Source organism: Chinchilla lanigera, unplaced genomic scaffold, assembly GCF_000276665.1.
Source record: "Chinchilla lanigera isolate Chin_1 unplaced genomic scaffold, ChiLan1.0 scaffold00037, whole genome shotgun sequence".
In the NCBI taxonomy this organism is placed as follows: domain Eukaryota; kingdom Metazoa; phylum Chordata; class Mammalia; order Rodentia; family Chinchillidae; genus Chinchilla; species Chinchilla lanigera.
This window is the reverse complement of record NW_004955438.1, coordinates 14,385,426-14,407,859: the sequence shown is the minus strand read 5'-3', so window position 1 is coordinate 14,407,859 and position 22,434 is coordinate 14,385,426. Positions and strand designations below refer to the sequence as shown.

The following is a 22,434-nucleotide window of genomic DNA, read 5'->3' as shown; positions in this document are numbered from 1 at the left end:
TGAAGAACCACATGGTGGAAGCTTTAGAGCTGAGAAATAGCAGTAATTGTAGTTTAAAACTCAGCAAATAAGAAGAAACAGTGAATAGACTCAGTAGCAGAATGGAAAGGATAAGACGTAAAAGTCAGTGAACTTGAAGGAAGAACGGTAGAAATTGCCCATTATAAGCAACAGAAAGAAAATAGATTGGAAGACGTGTACACAGCCTTAGAACCTGTGTCACTGTAACAGAAGTTCTCATGTTTGTGTCATGGGAACCTCCTAGCCGAGAAAGAAGATGCACTGAAAACGTTTTTGAAGAAATAGTCATTGAAAATTGGACAAAAGATAGAAACATGAAGAAGCTGAGTGAATTTCAAATAGGAAAAAACTGAAGAAATCCACACCCAGGCTCATGAATCTTAAAATCAGCAACAAATAACCTTCCCTACAGCAATTTGAATGATAGCCAATTTCTCATGAGAAGTCATGAGAGACAGAAGTGAACAATATTTTTCAAGAGCTGAAAAAAAAAAGTCTAAATGTAAAATTATGTATCTAGGGAAATATCCATGAGGAAGGGAAATCTAAGAGAATTTATCTCCAGCAGGCTTACCCTAAAAGGGTAGCTAAAGGAAATTCTCTAAACAGAAAAGAAATAATAAAAGAATTAATTTTTGATATATCCAGAAGAAAGAACAATAGAATAAAATGTGGGTAAACACAATAGACTTTCTCTTCTTAAATTTTGCAAGTTAGGTTTAATGATTGAAGCAAGAATGACAACATTGATTTGGTTTTCAGTGTATATATAGGACTTACTGAAGGCAGTTCTGTTGTAAATAAGGGAGGTAAACCTCCTACATTTCTTTTTTTCTTTGAGATGAGCCCTTGTTATGTTACTCGGCTGCTTTTCCTAGCTCAGCCTGCCGAGTTGCTGGGACCACAGGCACGCACCACTGTGCCGAATCTACGTTTCATTGGAACTAGCGGAGGCATTTTGGGAAAAACATTTTGGCTGTTTCTTTAAAAATTAAATATATATCATATGACTCAGCATTTATATTTCTGGGTTTTTATCCCAGAGAAGTGAAAATGTTCATAGCAACTTTATCATAATCAAAAACTGGGGACAACTGAGATGTCCTACTGTAGGTAAATGGTTAAACAAACTACAGTACGTCCATACTGTGGAATAGTACTCTCAGGTTTCAAGAAAGCCCAAGTTGTTGATACATGCAGCAACTTAGATGTATTGCAGGGCCCTCATGCTCAAGTTGGGAAAGATCTTAAACTGAAAGTACCAAATGTAGAGTGATGGAGAAAACAAGTAGCTGCCAGCAGTTAGAGAAAGTGAGTGGAGAAGAGTTGTGTGCCTGTAATGCAAGAGGAGGAGGAAGGTCTTTGTGGTACTGCAAGTTGAACGTCTTTTTGTTTGTTTTTTGCATTGCTGGGGGCTACACCTCAGCTTTCATGCATACTAGCTAGGCGCCCTACCTCTGTGCTACACTCCCCAAAACCCTCCGGCCCTGTACTTCGATTGTGGTGAGGGTTACATGAATCCACAAACTGCTAAAATATCACACAGGTTCACACACAGCATTGTGAGCCAGTGTTAATGTGTGGATTTGGTCCTGAGCTTTAGTTATATAAAATACAACTATTGGGTGAAATACATGTAAGTTTGGGTGAAATAGGGCTGAAAGGAACACTGTCTTTGCAACTTCCTGTGAGTTGAGAATTATTTCAAAATAAAAACTTTTCCTAAATGGTGTAAATTGTTAATAAACATAATGTCACATGTATTTTGCTAAGTGAAAGAATTCATATTCAAAAGGCTACATACTTTATTACTGTAAGATTCCACTTATAGAACTTGCAGGAAAGGGAAAAACTATACAACAAAAAACATTATCAATGGTTTGTGGGCTTTTTTCCCCACAATGTCTTGGTGGTATTGATTATATAACACTGCATCGATCAAAATTATAAAATTATGGAAGGGCAAATTTTAGTTTATGTGAATTTTCTAAAAAATCAAAAATGAAAACTAGTGTTCAAATAGAAGTATGTTTCGTGCGTGTTTACCACTGAGAGTTTTCTAGAAATTTCTAAGAAATGTGTATGTTTTATTTCCCAACAGGTGATTCTATGAGTGAAGAAGACATGCTTCAGGCAGCTGTGACTATGTCTTTACAAACTGTTACAAATAATTTGAAAACAGAAGGGAAAAAATAATCTCTTTTAAAATGATTTACACATTTATACTTTCCAGCATTGTACAGCATAGGGTCCATTTTGGTAATGTATCAAAGAGAACGTTGTTCATCAGAGGAAATGTTTAGGTGGCTTGCAAACAAAATAAGAAAGTAGAAAATGTGTCAGCTGTAGGACTAAATAATGATCCTCCCAAAAACTAGCCAAAGAGACATTCAGCAATTAAAGAAATTTAAATAGTCTTCTAAACGTTGCTTTTTCTTTTTTTGAGTGTGCAATATCTATTGTGTCTAAAATTAGGGCATTTTTCTTGGCTCTTTTTTGCAGACCACCTAATTAGCTCCTGCCATAGAACTTGTTCCATACGGTTTGATATTTTTCTTCTGTTATAGGTAATTTGGCTCACTTTGAACATCTAATAATTGCTTTTATTTCTCACTAACCAAATTAACCTTTCAGGAAAGTATCTCTTGTCTGTCTTGATAATAATAATAATGGTTCTGGAAGGATAAGCCTTTCTCGCCCCCCAGCTGTGTGTCATGCACAGTGATGTTTTCTGGTGTTGTTTTCTGTGGTCACAGTTTCTCTCCTACGTGGGTTTCACTATTTTCTACAATTCTTTTGAAAGATAACATTTTATGAGGTTTTGCTTTTTTTAAGCCCTGTACAATGGGATTATTATTTTATGACTTCAGTCCATTCCTAAACTCTGAAATCAGCTCTGCACAAATATTTGCAAATAAATGAGAATTTTTTAAAAAATATATAAGCATTTGTTTTCCCAGATGCTTTATGAATGTCTTTTCAATTATGTTACAACTCTACAGTTTTGTTGTAACCCTGTTTTCCTGCGCCTTATTACTTCCTTCTGAGCTGAGAAAAGTAGAAGCATAGTATGCAAGCAGATTTCCTTCTGCTAGAAGACTTAACATATATACCCACCGTGAATGTATGATAAATGCAATTTGGCCTTCAACTTTAGAGCAGTTTCATTTTGTGTTTTTTTTTTGTTTGTTTGGTTTTTTTTGGTTTTTTTGGTTTTCCTCCGGTACTGGGAACTGAACTCACGACCTTGCGCTTGCCAGGCAGGCGCTTTGCCGCTGAGCTAAATCCCCAGCCCCTAGAGCAGTTTCATTTTATTTTTTTTTCTTTTGTGACTGGAGCTTTGTGTTCTATTTATAATGGAGTCATGGATTGTAGACTTCACGGTTTCTGGTAGGTATAGCTTACCAGGAATGGTGATTTGGAACATGGAAATAATGTACTAATAAAAGTATATTTAAGTGTATACTGTTACTTGACAGTTCTATCATGTTTAAATAGCTTAAGATTTATACAAGTCACAGTAATTATTGGGTGTGTAAATAAGAAAGTCCTAGCGAGGCATGGTGCACACCTGTATTTCCAGCACTTCAGAGGCTGAGGTGAGAGGATTGCCATGAATTCCAGGGTGGTCTGGGCTACATAGTGAGTCTAGGCTGGCCTGAACTGCATAGCAGGACCCTGTCCTAAAATAAAGTCCTTAGTTTTGATGAACATTCTTTAACTGGGTTTTTTGCTTGGTCAATATACTAGCAGTATGATTTTGGTGAAAATTAACCTTCTGTCTCTGAAATGGGTAATTTAGATTCTGTTACCTATTCCTCATCCCCTTTTGAAGCCCTTTTGAATGTTGACTTGTTCATAAGCTAAAATTCAAGAAGAAGTTTCAAGCAACAATTTAAGAAAAGTGAAGTATGGTATATTACCCTATTGCTTTGTAGTTATACACATTTTATCAGGGAAAGTTTTGATCTAAGATTTATTGTTAACTGAAAAAAGATTAAAGTATTTTTATTTATTATTATGAGATATCTTTTTCTTGGGTAGAACAATTTCTTTAACACAGGGTCTTGCTATTTAGTTCAGGCTGGCATTGAACTCACTATGTACCCCAAGTTGGCCTTGAACTGATGGTGATCCTCCTGCCTTAGCCTCCTGAGTGCTGGGATTACAGGCATGGGCTGCCATGCCTGGCCCTGCAACAGAGTGTTGAAGTCATTATTTTTTGCACCAGTTAGTTTTCTAAAATGTCTCTTATACAAAATTAGTTTTATTTTAAAATCTATAGTTTTCTCTTAACAATTGAAAATGTTTCAGAAAAATTATAAAACTTTAGAACTGCAAGGCATATCTATTGAGAGTATAGGAATACTCCCGTAAGATTTACAAAGCTGACTATTTTAAGACTGAATATTTATGCAATTATCTCTGGTTTGTTGGTCATATTTTCATGAATATTTGGTCTTTACCTTTTCCCATTGACTAATTAAACTTTTCATACACTTGAATTGATGAACTACCTAAGATATAGCTAAGAAAACCAGTATGCATTTAAAGTTTTAACTTTAGAGTTTATAAAGTTCATATATTACATACTTTGTCTAAAGCACTTAAGAAAATATGGAATGTTGACCTTCATACGTTAGGGACTTTTTAAAGCAGAGCTGAGCACACACTGGATATGTTTGATTGTGTTTGAGTTTGTTGTGAAGTTGTTATATTTGGCAGACAGATCCAGAATTACCATTGACCTGCCTTTTTGTTTGGGTTGGCTTAAATTTATCTGAACATTTACATTCCATTTCTTTCTCTTCTTTTTCTTTTCTTTGTTTTCTTTTCTTTTTTTTTTTTTTTGAGATGGTCACTTGTGTAGTCCAGCCTGGCCTTGAACTCACTGTGTAGCCTGGGCTGGCCTTGAATTAGCAGTCATCCTACTTCCTCAGCCTTCCTAGTGCTGGGATTGCTCCATTTCTTTCTTGATTAGCCAGTATGAAAAGATGCCAACACTTATAACCTTACTATAAAACATTTTAAGTTATACAAAGCTATAATTCATACATCAGGAACTACTATGTACTGTAAACCACCTACAAGAAAGTCAGGAAGAAATAAATTCCCAGTAATTGTCCTGCTAAAAACTTTATAAAGATTTCCATTTTGTTTTACCAATTGGGAACACTTTAATGTTTAATATTTAAACTAATGGTATCATTTTTCTAATGTATAATTTGTATTACCAGGATAAAATATGTACAGTGGTGATACTAGTGTTACAAGTAAAGTTTAAGCAAACTTTGGAAATACCACTTTCATATTTTCAGGTATCATGGATTTAATAAGTAGTTATTTACATTTTAAAAATTCAGTTAACTTCTGATCTGAAACAATGTACTTTTTTATAGTAATTATCATACAAATATTTCAGTAATGTAAATTGAAGTGGTTGCTGCAGGTAAATTATATTAAATTCTAAGATCTTGGCCACATACTTTATAATTCACAGAATATTTTGTTTAAGAAGGTGCTTTTGTTTTAAAACATGATTTTTCTTAATTAAGGCTTTCTTCATAATGCCAAAGTTAATGAAGAAAAAGCTCAAAACTAGTTGAGTGTTGTTATAGGGAAAACTCCCAGTAGTCTATTATATTGTTTCATTTACTATCAAGTTGAATAAAATGAATTTTATTCTAGTCAGAGCTGAAATCACATTTTGAGTATCTTTATGTTTTATACTGTTTTTAAAATCATACTAGTGCCAAGAGTTACTAAATTCTTATGACTGGCCCACTAGACTGCAGATCCAAAGATTCATTTCATTGCATAATCAACATACAGAAATTTAAAAATCATAAATTGAAAAATCTGGATGTTTTAAATTATTAGGAAGATTCAATAACATTGAGACCGCCTATTAAAAGCTTCGCAGGTGAGAGTGTAGCTCTGGTGGAGTTCTTGCGTAGCACCACTAGAACACCAAAACCAGAAACACAGCTTTATCTGCATTTGGAGAGGCCCTAGGCGAGTGTTTGCAGAATGAATTGTATCTGAGACCTAGCAAGTATGGAGATACGATATAGTGAACTTAATTAAGAAAAACCAGATTGGAACAACTGATTATTTCAACAATGTAAATGAGTTTTTCAAAATAAAAGCCCTCATTCCTAGTACCTTTATAACTAGCATCTTTTGCTAAAGAAATGAACTGGCTTTGTATTTTTTAAAGTCTTGTATGTGTTCAGTTTCATGAGTGAAAGGAAAATGACATGGGTGGTTCTTGAATTTTGATTAATTTGAAGAATTCTTTTGCTATTTTTATTTTTTCCAAACAGTCTGGCATTTTAAGAATTAATACTAACATAATTTCTAAGTGTATGTCAATTGAAGTATTTAATAATAGTGTATCAATACTCTTTTTAGACTGAATACATAGACAAAGCGGTGGAAAGCAGTAGCAAAATGTATGGAGATCCCTGATTTGTTTAGGAAATGTTCTGTTGTCTCTTACATAGTTCAAAGATGAATGTTTCCTGGAATTTTTTTAATGCTTTTTTTTTTTCTTTTTTAAAAGAAAAACATAAATTTGGACTGTAATTGTCTAATTTCTACAACACTGGACTACTAGGAATAACTTTTTAAAATTACTGTTGTTCTGTATAAAATTTTTGAAATTGACATACAAAAACATGTTAAAGAAAAGGCCTTTCCTTTGGCCATAATCTAAGTGCACTGTGGCAGTGCTGTTTGCTCAGGACCCAACCCTGCAGCCTTTCAGTGTGTGCCCTCTCCTGTAGAGTCCTTCGCCGTTATCCACACACAGGCCTTCCCATCTCGTCCTCCAAAAGCTGGGCTTCCAAAGCACTGTTGAAAGCTGAGGATTCTGTTATTGATGTGGATATTCAGTGAGTTGTATTTTAAATATCAAAGGCTATTAAATAAAGAGAATGTTTGCTTTTTTATTTCTTGTTGTGTTGGTGTGTGTTAATTTATAGCCGGTATTCCAAGGATGCGGGGGGGCAGCCACATTGTAGGATCCAAGAGCTACTTCTAAAAGCAGATTTAGGCCACGCTCAGCCCTACTGAACCAGACCCACAAGTGGCAGGTTGGAGCAGCCCTGTCATGGAGTGCTTGCACCCAGCTCAGGGATAGACTTAGGAGGCTGGGAGCTCGCTGGTACCCTGCCAAAGGCTCTGTGATGAGCAGAAGCCAAGGATTCATTCCACATTCTTTTTCAAATCTTGATTTATAAATGTTGGCTCTGTTTTTTTTTAACCTTGTGGGCCAAAAGCACATTGGCAACTGTTTGTTTTTTTGAATGGTCTCACTAGGTAACAACCCAGGCCGGCCTCCCTCAGCAGGCTGAGACCACCAGTAACATTTTGTGCTTTTTGTTTTGTTTTGCAGTACTAAGGAATAAACCCAGGGCAACTACACTGAGCTGAACCCCCAAACCTTTAAAAAAAATTTTTTTTAAGTTTTCAGAGCAGCGTCTTAACAAAGTCAGTATGTTTGGCTAGGCAGGGTTTGAATTTGTGTTCCTCGTGCCCCAGCCTCCCAGAGTGCTGGGATTTCAGTGTGTACCACAGTGCCCAGCTCTGGCTTTTTAAAAATGGTGTTTTCCTCATTTTATCCAATTCTGAACATCAGAATTCAAATATAGTACTTACCAGCCACGTAACGTACAATGTATACCACTGATGGCGAACTTTTTAAAGCTTTCAGTGGTACAAACAGCCTACTGTGCCGTGCGTTGCCTTAGATTCACCACCACTGACATATACCGTGGTCCCATAAGATAAACACATAGCCCATCTGCTGTCAGGGTCTGTATAAATACACTCTGATGTTCACACATGAAAAAAAAATTGCAGGCTTCCCACTTCCAGGCAGTTGGTAACATTCCTTGTCCCTTTTGCCCTTTTGCTGTCCCTGCCCCTAGACTTCATTGGCCATCCTCTGCTCTGAGGACTGTTGCATGGGCTACCATTATTGGTTTGCACAGTTCTCTCCCAGGATTGTTCTCCCAGCGTTGAGTTCTCCCTATCCCAGGGACCTCGGCTATTCTGTCCCACAGGAAGCTTTTGGGTCACTCGTTCATTCAACAGTTGGTGCACTTAGCATGTGTCATATATGGTCCTAGTTCCTTAGAAACAGCCGTGAGTAAAAGTACATTCAGAATGGGGATACTATGTTATAAAGGCTTTGCATTCTGGTTGGCCACGAAGCACATGAAACATTTGCGTTAGTGAACTGGACTTCATATGGTGGTAATAGCTGTGCTTGTTCTGTGAGTTAAACGGTGATGGAACAGAGTGCCTGGAAGAGGGCTATGAGACCGCCATACACAGGTGGGGGGCCACTCTCCATCCAGACAAAGTAGCCGGCACAGCGCTTGGCGTTGGAGTAGCTTGTTGCCTTGAGAAACAGAAAGCCAATGAGGTTTAGCAGGTAGGGAACAAAAAATGAAATTGAGATGGAAGCACAGTCTTGGAAGATTTCTTATTTTGGTACTCTAAAGCAATCTAGTTCTCTTGGTGCTGGACATTGATTCCAGGGCCTTGCCTCTGCGAACTTTGCATTCTACCACTGAGCCATTCCCCAGGCCAAGTTGAAAAAAAATTTTTTTCAGTACTGGCGATTAAACTTGGGGCCCTGTACCACTGAGATGTATCCCTAGCCCTCTTTATGTTTTATTTTGAGACAAGGTCATTAAGTTGTCTAGGCTAGGGGCTGAGGATTTAGCTCATCGGCACAGCGCCTGCCTGGCAAGTGCGAGGCCGTGAGTTCGATTCCCAGTACCAGAAAAAACCCAAAAAACCTAAAAAAAAAGAAAAAGAAGTTGTCTAGGATAGGCTAGAACTTGCAATCCTCCTGTCTCAGCCGCTTGAGTAGCTGAGATCACAGATGTGCCATCACACCTAGCTTAACACACACACTTTAAATGCCTATTATTTATTTTTCTACAAATTCACGCCAGTGTTCACTTCAGGCACCCTGAAGTGCTGGTGGAATTTTTTTCACATCTTTCATTAGTGTGTATTTGTTATACAGATTAATGGGCTTCATTCTGGCAGATTCATACACACATGTAACATACTTTGATCATTTTTTATCACACCCCTTTCCCAACCCTCCCTGCAGTCTCACATTTTGGTGGAGGGAGAGTTCAACACGTATCATGTTGTCTTGGTTACTTTTTTCTCGCTGCTGGGACAAAATACCTGATGCCCAAAATTAAGGACGGAAAGGTTTATTTTGCTTACAGTTTGTGGAAGTTTTAATCTGTACTTGGCAGGATTATAAGGCAGAGTGGCACATTGCAGCGAGCTGCATCTCAGGGCGGCAGCACACAGCTAACCCGCAAGCACTCACCAGGGCGGAATGGGGGAGGAATGCCCCAAGCACTCTTTTCCTGTCCCTTACATATGCAAACTATCCACTCCTGGGCGGGTGCAGCTCTCACACCCATATTCAAACTCTTAATAGCCTGCCCCAGGGCTGCAGGAGGCTTTGGGGGGACACACAGACATAAACCATAACACATGTATTTTGATCATTTCCATCTCCCCATTACCTGTCTGAAGCCCTCTTCCCTCTTATTCTTCTTTTCTAATGATAGCTTCCCTCTTACTTTTGTGTCATCTTAAATTCCACATATTAGGGAGAACATGTGATACTTTCTGATTCTAGTATATGTCACTCAATGTGATGCTCTCTAGATCTATTTTCCTCCAAATAATGGCTGAGTAATACTCCATTATGTTTATAGAACCACATTTTCTTTTTCTTTCATCCTTTGATGGGCACCTAGGTTGGTTCTGTGTCTTGCTATTGTGAATTGTGCCACAATAAGCATAGATATGGGAGTATCTCTATGGTATACTGAACTCATACCAAGATATGGCATAGCTGGATCAAATGGTAACTCTGTTTTTAGGTATTTTTTATTTTTATTTTTATTACTACATGTTTGCAGTGATAATGATTATATTAATTGTGGGGAGCTGGTACAGGTACAGCAAGGAACCTCCCCATTTGTTTGCATAGTGGCTACTCATTTACATTCCCACCAAAAGTGTAGAAGGAGAACTGGCTGGATTTTATGAGCTTTTTTTTTTTGGTACTGGGAATTGAACTCAGGACCGTGAGCTTGCCAGGCAGGCACCTGTGCCGCTGAGCTATATCCTCAGCCTTTGGCTGGATTTTAAGGCTGAAAATTTTGTGAAACATGTTTCAGATCAGAATTTTAGGCAAGATTCCCACCCCTTACTTTATTTTCCTTCCTGCTAAATTTATGCATTTTTCACCAGTATCAGACAACTGTGTTTCAGCCTTAAGACTTAAGTGTAAAAGAAGAATGTCCAACAGTACCCAGGAAATGAAAGCAACAAGTATCCTGGAAAGTGAGGATGAGGTGTGGACTAGAACAGGATTTTGATTAAAAGCCCCTGAAAGAAAGAGATTCCTTAGAGAAGAGGCATTCATCAATAAAAATATTTCAAATAATTTGTAGAACTGAGAGACACAGCTTTTGAAAAGGCTAAGCACCTAGCATGATTAATGAAACAAAAATTACCCACAGTAAAGCACATCATTATTAATTTCAGAGCATCAGAGATACACAGGTGATCTGACAAGCTTACCAGAAGAAAAACAAGGCCAGAAATAACCAGAGATTAGAGCAGGAAAACACAGCTCTGGGTAAAAAGTACTAACTCTAGGCAGTTGATAGAATTCTTGATGTTTTCTTAAAAACAGAAGTAGGAGTATGTTTCACAATTCTGCTACTAGGTTTCACCACTGCTTGTAGTGATTCTGCAGTAACAGAAAATTATGCAAATCTAAAAAGCGGAATCTCAACTTCAGGAAGAACAAAAGATGAAAACTAAAGATATAATCTTAGTACACTACTTGGCTAGGGAGCAATGAACAAGACTTAGGTAACCACATAAGATAGACACTAGTTACTGATTTTAGCAATAATTATGATATCACTATATTGAGAGTGCAGAAGGAGGGGAAGTGGAGGCACGGAGAAACATAAGAATATGAAATATTTATTTTTCACAATGGAGACAGTAATACCCAAATTTAATGATAAAATGGCAGTTATAAGCATAATACTTCAAAATGTAGAGGGAAATATCAAAGTAATATTTTAAAGTTTACTCCAAAGATGATCATCTGGGGGCTGGGGATTTAGCTCAGCAGCAAAAGCGCCTGCCTGGCATGCGCAAGGTCGTGAGTTTGGTTCCCGGTACCAGAGAAAAACCAAAAAAGAAAAAAAAAAAAACAAAAAACAAAGATGATCATCTGCTTTACATTTGCATAGATAAAAACTATCATTGGAATAGTTTTCTTAGAAGTGTTTTCCCTACAGGAGTATTGATAGCTGGGCATGGTGACACACGCCTGTAATCACAGCACTTGGGAGGCTAAGGCAGGAGGCTTGCTGAGAGTTCGAGGCCAGCCTGGCCTACATAGTGAGTTCAGGGGCAGCCTGAACTATACAGCGAGACCCTGTCTCAAAAAACAAAACAAAAACAACAACAAAAAAAGAATATTGATGATGCCATGGCTTGAAAGACAGAAACCAGCTTGCAGCTGGTAGTATTCTTGACTATTTTTTTCCTGTTTTTATCCACAGAGCTTTCCTGGATTCACAATGTCAACTGGGTATGGCTAGGGATATGGCTCAGTGGCATAGCACCTGCCTGGCAAGTGCAAGGTCCTGATTTTGTTTCCTGGTACCAAAAAAAAAAAGCAACAACAAAGAACATAATTTCAACTGGGAAGTCTAAACGGTACTAGTGGTGCCATTGTGGTCCAGGGGCTCTACCCAATGTGATGTATTTGATTGTCTTGGGTTGGTCACGTTGCCCAATGACTGATGATGAATACCCATATTAGCTGAGGGGTTATTTGCCAGGAAAAGGAAAAGGTTTCTTTAGCTGAAACATTATCAAACTTCTTTTTATTACATGAATTTCTAAAAATGTAAAAGCAAAAGCCTAGTTTTATGAACTCCTACATACTCATCATCCAACTTCAATAATGACCAATTCCTGACAATTCTTGTTTTGCATACCTTATCCCCATTATTTTGAAGTACATCGTACACATCATGTCATGTTTTTATCAGGGTACTTTTTTTTTGTTTTTCTCCGGTACCGGGAACTGAACTGACGACCTTGCGCTTGCCAGGCAGGCGCTTTGCCACTGAGCTAAATCCCCAGCCCCTTATCAGGGTACTTTAAGTTTCTTGAGGCATCGTCCATCTCACAGAAGAAAAAAAAAACTCCTTTAAAGGACTTCTTAAGATATAGTTTTTGTGCTAATTAATAAATGATATGAATATGTTTGTGTTTTTTCTCATTAATCACAGTATTTTTACAGCATAACATGGATGCATGGAAATGAAACTTGAGAGAGAATACCTATAGGAAATCTGAGCTCAATCACAGTAGCTAAACTTTCACAGTTACCCATTTAGGAACCCCATTAGGTCCTAAATGCGTGTCACTCACTATCCTACTATGAGTAAAAGCCAGAACTACCAGGCTTTCTGTGATCTGCTCCCCCTTCCCTTCTGGGTCCACATTGCTTACAGCCTTCCCCTGGCACATTCTCTTCTAGCCATCATTGGTTTCCTGCAATCTTCTAACTTGACAAGAGTTCTGTCCTAGCATGTTTGCATCGGCTGTTTCTTTCCACCTGGACTGCTCTTTCCCCTACCTGTATCTCTCACTCTTTTTATTTCTTTCAAGTCTCTGATAAGATTCCCTTATCAGTGAGGTCTTCTCTGATTACCCTCTGAGTGTACAACATTACAAGTATCTTCCCTTCCCATGTCCTTCCCATAGCATCCTTACCCTGTTTTATTCTCCATCCCACACAGTAGTCATCTCCACCTAACATTTATTACATTTTATTATCTGTGGCTTCCCAGTAGGATTTAAGCTTCATGAAACCAAGGACGTTATAGTGGTTTTTTTCCCCTCCTGTTGTGCTCCCACTGCCCAGAGTAATAGCAGACACATTAATAATTTGCTGATTATTTGTATGGCACATTTTAAAAACTTCAAAAACACTTAAATAGAAATCATTATATTCTGGGCACTGATCCAAGCTCTTAGAAATATTGACTAAGCCACAGTAAGTATCATTATTATCATTCTCCGTTTTTATAAATCACAGATGAACACAGAGGTAAAAATATCTACTGAATTTCTACACAATATTCTACAAAATATCTACAAGATATTCTACAAAATATCTTCTGAATATCTACACAGCTAATAAGTGACAGACCCAGGCAGCCTCCAAAGCCTGTACAACTAGCTCTTGGGTTATAATGTCTTTTGCATAAACTCACAGAAAGCATTTAATAAGCACTTCCAAAATGAGATGTAACTTTTTTTTTTTTTGAGACAGGGTCTTACCATGTAGTTCAGGTTGTCCTTGAACTCACTAGGTAGCCCAAGCTGGCCTCGAACTCATGCTGATCCACCTGCCTCAGCTTCCCAAGTGTTGGGATTATAGGTGAGTACCACCACGGCCAGCTTGCAAATTTTGTTTTAAAACCACTCGGATTTTAGGGAGAACTATTACTGCTTGGTGGCATGAGATTCTAAATATTGGAAGGCATTCCCAGTGTTGGGTTCACTAACAGGGCAATCTGCAATAGCCTATCCTGTGAATAAAATCCAAAGAGAGAGAAGTCAGCATATCAGTGCTAAGCAGCCCTATCGGATCTTTTTCAAAACGAAAACGTGGCAGTCTCCTTGGGGAGGTGCTGGGTGTCCACGGACCACTGCTTGAAACTCACGTGACCTATGACAACCTTTCTTCCTTTAAGAGAGACCGCAGACAAGTAGGACATTCTGGTAGCCCGTGGGTAGGATGAGGGGGGTTTAAGCACCGGCACAGCTACTGCCACTGCCATGATAGGAGTGGATTTCTTGTTGTTGCTTGTTTTAAAGCTTTCAATTTTTATGGTTTTAAGGTTTTCCTAAATTGCCCAGGCTTCCTACCTCAGCCTCCACGAATGCTAGCAGTACAGGAGGTCTGCGCCACCACGCCCAGCTAATAGGAATGTTTACATCAGAACAGAAGTTCTGTATTAAATCAACCTGTTGGCCTTTAATAGTCATATTGGTTTATAATTTCAAGGGCACGTCTGATTCAGGAATAAAGCTCATAGTCGGTGAGTTAAAATAGGCAAAGTTTCAATTCAGATTTGAAAAATCACCGGAAGGTAATCATGAACATTGTGTTTCCTGCCCAGACACTTAAACCTGCAATCCGTCCTTTATATAGCTTTGTAGTTTCAGTTCCTACTGCTGTAGGCGCCTGGCAAGCGCAGCCCCGCAGAGAAATTAATACAACAATGCAGGTTCTTTGAGGTCCCTTTCTGCGCGATGAAACCATCCGGCCAAGTCTCGTTGCAAAGCTGCCCTCACAGTCCAGATTAAAACGCTCAGTTTCAACAACGCAGTGACGGTCCGCAGGGTTCCCCGGGCACCCCGGCTTCAGGCGTCTGTCACCCAGGGTCGCCGCTGGGCCAGGGGTTCTTCCGGGTACAAGTCCCACCGCCAAGTTCAGCTGGTTTCGTGGAGGAGGCGGTCAGCCGCACTCAGTCCTCCGCGATCCCAACCTCCTTTGCGCCAATGACAGGTCCGACCGCTTCGCAGGGCACTTCTACCCCGCTGCGGCTCCTCTCTATGATCTGCTACTGCTCTGAACGCTGGTGTCATGGCGGCGAGCGTCGAATTGGCAGGGACAGCCCTCGGGACGGGGGAAAGTCGCTAAAGCCTCGGGAGAAGCAGCCAGCCGCGGGAGGGCGGGAAGTCGTGAGAATGAGCGGAGGCTCAGCCGCTGTGATTGTATCACTAGAGGCGAGACCCTGGTAAAGCTCCGGGGCGGGCCTCAGCGTTTCTGGTAGACCGGCTTGTGGTGATCCGGGCTCGTTCCGCAGCGGCGGAGGACAGTCGGCGGGATCGGCTGGCTTCCTTCCAGCCTACTGGGCTGTTAAAACCCGCCGCGATGTCGTCATGGCTCGGGGGCTTAGGCTCCGGCTTGGGCCAGTCGCTGGGTCAAGTGGGGGGCAGCCTGGCTTCCCTCACTGGCCAGATTTCAAGCTTCACCAAGGATATGCTGATGGAGGGCACCGAGGAAGTGGAAGGTAACAGCTGGCGGTGTGCGTGCGTGTGCGTGTGTGTGCGCGTGTGTGTGTCCGCGCGCGCGTGTGTGGTTCCCGGGATCCTGGGGACGCCCATTTGGTTCCCATTCCCTTCCCCCAGGACACACCAGCTGACCCAGGACTCACTTTGCTCTTTTTCTTTATCCTCCTCCTTTTGCCGCCTCGACCACTTTTCTGTGATGAAAAACCACTGGGGTCCTGGGGAAGAATTCTGCTTCCTCGCTTTGAAGACAGTTTATCTCAAAGTAGATTGAAATTGTTGAGTAGAGTTTCCTTTTGCTTGATCCGTCCATCTCCACCCTTGGTTTTGCCCTCAGCTTGGAGGAAGATCTGAGTTTTGATCCTTTTCTTCTACTTTGACAGAGTTAAGACAATCAAGACAAATAGTTACTGTTTTGCTTCTTTTTTTGTAATAATTGAAATAATGCATAATTAACAGATTTGGTGACTCTTGCCCCTCCTATCTTGAGTATTTTGCTTATTAGTGAAACGTAGCTATGATTTTTTATTCAATTATTTTATAGCTTTGCACCTTGTGATGACACATCGAAACTTTCCAGCTGAAAATACGTATTTATGTATAACTGCACATTTCTCCCATCTTTTGACAGTAGAATAGGGAAGATAATGTACTTTGAGTATGCTTAGCAACCTTCACTTTTTGTTGTTGTTCTGGCGGTGTTGGGGAATTGAACCTAAGACCTCCACACTGAACTGCATCCCTTGCCTTTTCAATTTTTTTTTTTTTTTTTTTAACTTTTAGACAGGATTTGCTTAGTTGCCCAGGTTAGGGTCACTTGAAGTCGTCCTGCCTCATCCTCTCAGACCGCTAGGACTGCAGGTGAGGGCCACCACTCCTGGCATACTCACTCATTTTTGGAGTCCTTTTGTTTTACTGTTGAATTTTGACCTAGAGTTCTGTGATAATCAGTGGTTGGGATGGGGGTGCTGGGGATTGAACCAGGGCCTCAGGCATGCTAAGCATTCATTCTACCACTAAGCTACACCCCTAGGGTCCCCTTCTCCCTTTTTATCATGATGTGTTGTCTTTTTTTTTTTTTTTAAATCTTTGTAGTCCAGGCCTGTCTGGGACTCACTCTATAGCACAGGCTGGCCACAAATGTGCTGTCCTCCTGCCTCAGCTTTCTGAGTGATACAGTGTGAGGCGCCACTTGAGTCTTCATGTTTATTTGTTGGAAGTAGAGAAAAATGGTTTGTCTGAAAGTGCACCATTTAGAATTCTAGTGTGGTGTCATTTTGGAAGGGGGAAGATGGGGAGCCGTCAGGACTCATCTGAGTGGGCGGGATCCCCTGGGGGGGTGCATCGGATGGGACAGGTGTGGGATGAGAAGGGAAGGCCCTCTTCGTGTGTCCAGGAAAGGCCACAGAGGCAGTGGGGACTGATCACTATGGGGAAATGATGAGTTTCCCTGTGTGTCCCAGGTAGGGGAGAGCAGCTGTCTCTCTGCTCACCTGAAACCAGACACGGTGCGTCCCCCACCTGTGTGTCGGGCGGGTGTGAGGAGGAACCCACTCGGTTATTCTGACCAGTGGTGGTGCTCCCATCTCTCTTTCTCTTTTTCCCTCTCTCCCTCTCTCCCTCTCCCCTTCTCCCCCGCTTTCCTTTTCTCTCTCTCCCTCTCTTCCCCTCTCTTCTGCTTCCCTTCTTCTCTCCCTTTTTCTCTTCCCTCCTACCTTCTTCCTCTGTTCTTCCAGTACTGGAGATTTAACCTAAGGCCTTACAGATTTAACCTAAGGCTCTACATCCCTGCCCACTTCTTTTTTTCTTTTCTTTCTCTCTGTCTCTCTTTTTTTGAGACAGGGTCCCACTAAATTATCAAGTTGCCCAGGGTAAGCCTAAAAGTGTGATCCTCCTGCCTCAGCCTCCCAGATAGCTAGGATTACAGGCTTATGGCACCATACCTGGCTCCATAGTGTCAATCTTAATGATTTTGCTAAGTACCCAACTTCCTCAACTAGACATCTTTGTCATCTTTGTGTTTTCTCTTTCTTTTTCTTCTGTTTCCAGTTGGTTACTAAATCTTGTTCATCCTATGTTGGAATTGTTCTTTATTACTTTTCCTTTTTGTTTTTGTTCTATTTTTGTTATTTTTTGAAACAACATCTCATTATGCAGTTGGGACTGGCCTCAAACTCATACTTACTTCCCTGCCTGAGCTTCCTGGGTGCTGGGATAACAGGTGTACTCCACTACGCCCGGTGGTCGTTACATCTTTATAATCTCTTCCAGGGACAGTTTCTCTTTTGTACCTGTCTATTTTTCTTTTGTACTGCTAGTTACTTTTCTAAAAACAAATATTCTTAAAAATGTCTTGACCTATTACTTACAGGATAAAATCCAAATCTCTTAGTTTTGGAAGGCTGAGGACCCTCCCATCTGGCTTCACCCTGTCTTTTATAGTTGCTGTACCAATTGCCATGTCTACACATCTTCATGTACACACCTGTTGAAGAGCTCCTGCCACGTGGAATTTTGGGACCCATATAACCCAGACCTCTTCAGGGAAGCCTTTCCTTCTCTCTTTCTTTCTTACCTAACTTCTTTTCCCCAGAAACAATTTTCCTGTACAACCCTGCTCACCTGTGAGGGACATGATGCAACCACTCTTAACTGCCGTGCAGTTGCATAGATAGCCAGTGATCTGAGTTCCTAACAGAAGTGTGTGGCTGTCTCCCTGACAGCTGTTGCTGATGAGCTATAATTCATCTTTTTCTTTGAAGCCTGGGGTGGAGACCATATATTTCTTGCTCTTTATATTACCAATGTGTGATGTCTTCCTTGGTACATAGTAGATGCTCAATAAAATTTGTGTGAGTGGGTGATCAGAGTGCTGCTGAGCTGCTTAATGCTTTTATTCTGTTCCCTTTGTATTACAATAGGACTTGTTTCATACCTATTTTATTAATTATTAAAAAATAGAATAGCATTCATTTATTCATTTAAGAAGAATTTAGAATGTCTACTTTGTCCCAGCAATGTAATATACAAGAAAACAATTCCAAAATAGCACAGTTGATACAACTTGAAAATCATCCATACTTATAATATTAGAAGTTTGCTATTCTACCAAACACCATACTTACTTATTTAGTCAAGGTTGAGAGCTTGGGCTTTTAAATTAGATAGACATGGATGGAAACTCCATTTCCATGCATTACATGTGGGATCTTTAGCAAATTATTAAATATTAGCCTCAAAGAGCACAATTTCTTTTTCTTTTAAAAATAGGGAGATAAGTGTGCCAGTTGTGAGTTTAAGTGCATTAAATGAAATGGTGAATGTAAAGTGTCTAGGTCTGTGCCTAGCAAATGGCAATCATTAAAAAATGGTAGGTATTTTTTCCCTCACTGAGACAGAATTTCTTTGCTGCCTTAATATTTCCCCTTTACATAAAAAGTTCAGGCCATATAGCTATGTAAAGTTATATATCTATATAATATATATAGATATATATTTGGGTGAGACAGGACAGGGGAGAGGTCCTACATGCACTTTTAAATTCCTTCTTGAAACAACTGCTGCTTTTAACAACTGCTTTCCTAAACAGATTAGATTATACTTTTTCCTCGTCTGAGTAGCAATTAGAGTTCTTTCAGTTTCAAGCAAGACATACAAACAGTTGCAGAAGCAGCCCTACCTGATGATTTTCAAAACAAGAAGAGTATTTGTCACTGTAATTTACAACTGTGCTGCTTGTATTTTTCTGAAATAAAACTTTCGTTAAGAGAAGTATTTTTTATAATGTTAAAGTGCTTTAAGTAATGAAAAATAAAAATTAAAATAGCAGGACCGTGCCCCCCCGCACCTCCCTGCGCCCTGGGGATGATGATTTCCTGACAGGATTAGTGCTGCTATTTTGGCCCTGCTGGGCTGTCACTACTTTTAAATGAAAATGTATAAAACCAGATCAAGCTCATCCCCATGTTTAGTGAATTCTGTTTGTGTTGCTTTAAGTGTCCTCTTCATTTTTCTGAACAAAAATATTTTATTTTTCTTCTCTGTTTATAGGTCCTTCATTATTGGATAGTGTTGAAGAAGTTAAAAATAAGGCCCTGAGCCCCAGCTGAACAAATTTCATCTAAAATTACAGCATAAGCTAAAACTGAAATTTATAGAAATCTCTACTTTCCTACAGGAAAAATGTTAACACCTCTAAAGAGTAAAGATACAGGACATAAATTCCCTATCAGCTAGTATTCTATTTAAATTCAGTGAAATGTATTCATTTTAAAATGCCTATTTAGGGGCTGGGGATTTAGCTCAGTGGTACAACACCTACCTGGCAAGCACGAGGTCGTGAGTTCGATTCCTGGTACTGGAAAAAAAAAAACCAAAAAAAAAAAAAGCCTATTTATTCCTGGGAGGTATAGCCTGGTGGTAGAGTGTTTGCCGTGCACTCACAAAGCTGGTTTTAAGCCCTAGCACTGCCAAAAAAAACCCCAAAAAGCACCTGTTAGCCTGCTTATTCATACAGGGTTGATCACATAGTCAATATATGCTGTTTCTTTTGTGACAGATTTATCTAATTCTGGAAGAAGGGAAATTGAAGCCATCCATGCAGTCTTAAAGTCAGAGGTAAGGAAAATTAAAGACAACTGTCAAGGTTAGATTTTTTTTCTTTGAAACCATGAAAGTTACTTACTTTCAGTTTTCTCTCTCTTTTTTTTTTTTGTCTTTTTGAGATAGGGTCTTGCTATGCAGTTCAGGCTGGCCTTGAGCTTACCTTGTAGCCCAGACTGGCCTCGAACTTGTACCGATCCTCCTGCCTCAGCCTCCCGAGTGCTGAGATTACAGGCGTGTGCTACCACGCCTGGCAGTTTTGTTTTTTTGAAAAAAACTTTTTGTGGTAATGGGGATTGAAACCAGAAACTTTGTACTGAGCTACATCCTTGTACCTTCTTTGTTTTTCAATTTGAGATAAGGCCTTACTAAATTATACAGCCAGGCTTTAAACTTTTGGGTTTTTTTTTTCCCAGTTTTTAAAAAAATTAATTTTATTGGTACATTTTAGGTACACATAATGATCACATTCATCATAGGAAATTTTACTTGTACATAATATATCTCATTTCTTCTTTTTCTCCGTTCCCCTCCCCCCTCCCTTCACCCCCTTTTATTGTCCTCATTTACAAAAGCTTTGTTTTCATTTTTCCTACTTTTTTCTTTTCCTCTCCTTCCTTTCCTCCTCCCCACCTCCCTTGTTCCCCTTCCTATTTGAACATTTTCTTCCTGTTTCCCAATATCTGTTACACGTCTTGGTCCTTATTTACCCTTTTGGTTTATTGCACCAGGGAAACAATGCAATATTTAAATGTGTGTCCAATTTATTTCACTTAAGAGTATGGTCTCAAGGTGCATCCATTTACCTAGAAATGTCTCAAGTTTATTCTTCTTTATGGCAGTGTAGTTCTCCATTATATTAAAAAAAAATCCGTGTCTTTATCTATTCATTGTTGATGGGCATTTGGCCTATTACAAACTGTAGTGCTGCAAACATGAGTGTCTGTATATCACTGTGGTAGGATGCTTTTAACTTCTTGGGGAAGATACCAGAAGGAGAATAGCTGGGTCAAGTGAAACCTCTAGTTTTAGTTTTCTGAGGAATTTCCATAGGGATTGCTGCAATCTACGCTCCCACAAACAGTGGAGAAGAGTTCTTTATTCCTCAAAACCCTGCCAGCATTTGTTATTGGTTAATAATTGGCTTCGAACTTTTGATCCTCTGCCTCAGCCTCCTGAACTCTGGGATTATAGTGTGTGCTACCATGCACTGCTTAGTCCTGTCTTTATAATGTACCACTTACCATTTTCATCTTTTCCTATTTATCTGGTTTTTTTGGTTTGTTTTGTTTTAGCTTTTAGAAGTCTTCCTTAGATGAAAAATATATTTACATGTCATTATAGTTTACTATTTTTTTTTATATTTACATCTCTATTTCTACATATTGGAAGTAGGAAGACTGCCAAATGTAGGTGTAATAGTGGCAAAAATTTATCATTAGGAAGGATTTACTATGTTCCTACAATGTGCTAAATTGCAATATATTTATTTACTGTATGAAGTTTATATGAAGGATATTAAGTACTGTATGTATGAAGCATGGAAGTGTTTAATATACTTTTAAATTTCCTACTATAAAAAGTAACATGTGGGTACAAAGAAGTTAAAAGTATAAGAATAGCAAATATAGGAATAACGAAGTAGTTTTTACCATTTTATTCAATACTAGTGTCTAATTGTGAGTAGTTTTAGGCATATTGACTAAAACGTATTGCTTAAAAGAACTGAAGAAAGCTTGGAAAGTATTCAAAGGAAAGTCATGAGGAAACTGAAAGCATTTCTGAGTGGGAGGTGCTGTAAAGGACCAGTGAAACTCATCTGCCTAGCCTTGGGATAAAAGGAGTGAGAGAACACTTAATGATAGCACTCTTCGAGGACTGTGGTAAGCATACTCTCCTCTCTATATAAGAAAATCTCACAGACAGTGTTGTTAGACTTTGGTCTAGAATATTATGGGAGACTGGAATTTGACAGTGGAGGGACCTCTCAGGAGGAACTTACTAGCCTTCTACATTAGAAGAAAGCCATTTGGTGGCGCTTAGAGACCTTGGCAGTAATTACCTAATAAGATCGGTAGGTGCACTAGGGACAGATGAACTTGATAGTTTCTCTCTGTAAGACTGAGGTAGGAAATCCTTGAGAAAGTACTCGTTGGTTCAGAGCCACCCAGAAAAGCTGAACAGCCAAGTGTGTGTGGTGGCATTAATTTAGGTGAATTCTCCTGTGTGCCCTCAGGAAAATAACCTTAACCTACTCAGAATGTCTGTCCTTTGTGTTGCATTTGAGATGGGAGGTAGGAATCTTCTGTCCAATTGATCTCAATTTTTTTTTTTTTTTTTTTTTTAAAACAAGAAGTTTATTTAAACAACAAGACACTTGACTTAAAGGGAAAACTACCTAAGATTCCTTTTTTTTAAAGAGTAATTTACTCCTACTTAAAGACAGATTGCCCTACATGTAACAGCTACGTACAAAAAAGTTATAAAATTGTCCTTGGTTTTACAATGATAAATGAAAAACATTAAAATTCTCCAATCAAACAAGGTATGCAAGGATTTTCATGTTGTTGTCTTTTCTGTTAAAACAGTGAGAGCAAAATAACTTACTGGAATATAAAGATAAGAGCTGATGAG

General features: G+C 39.3%; 2 protein-coding genes across 6 annotated transcripts in view; both read left to right on the top strand.

Annotated features, from left to right (window-relative positions):
- Positions 1 to 2,445, top strand: part of Atxn3 (ataxin 3) — a 38,043-nt gene extending 35,598 nt beyond the window's left edge. For 4 of the 5 annotated variants that reach the window (XM_013517194.1, XM_013517196.1, XM_005390322.1 and 1 more), the window contains one exon: positions 2,123 to 2,445. In XM_013517194.1, coding sequence (XP_013372648.1) covers positions 2,123 to 2,217 — 95 coding nt within the window. In that variant the 3' untranslated portion in view covers positions 2,218 to 2,445. The remainder of the gene's footprint in view (positions 1 to 2,122) is intronic. The other variant, XM_013517193.1, reaches the window with a different exon arrangement.
- Positions 2,446 to 13,837: 11,392 nt separating this feature from the next.
- Trip11 (thyroid hormone receptor interactor 11) overlaps positions 13,838 to 22,434 on the top strand; it is a 66,623-nt gene continuing 58,026 nt past the window's right edge. The window contains exons 1-2 of the mRNA XM_013517219.1: positions 13,838 to 15,200; positions 19,757 to 19,815. Coding sequence (XP_013372673.1) covers positions 15,062 to 15,200; positions 19,757 to 19,815 — 198 coding nt within the window. The 5' untranslated portion in view covers positions 13,838 to 15,061. The remainder of the gene's footprint in view (positions 15,201 to 19,756; positions 19,816 to 22,434) is intronic.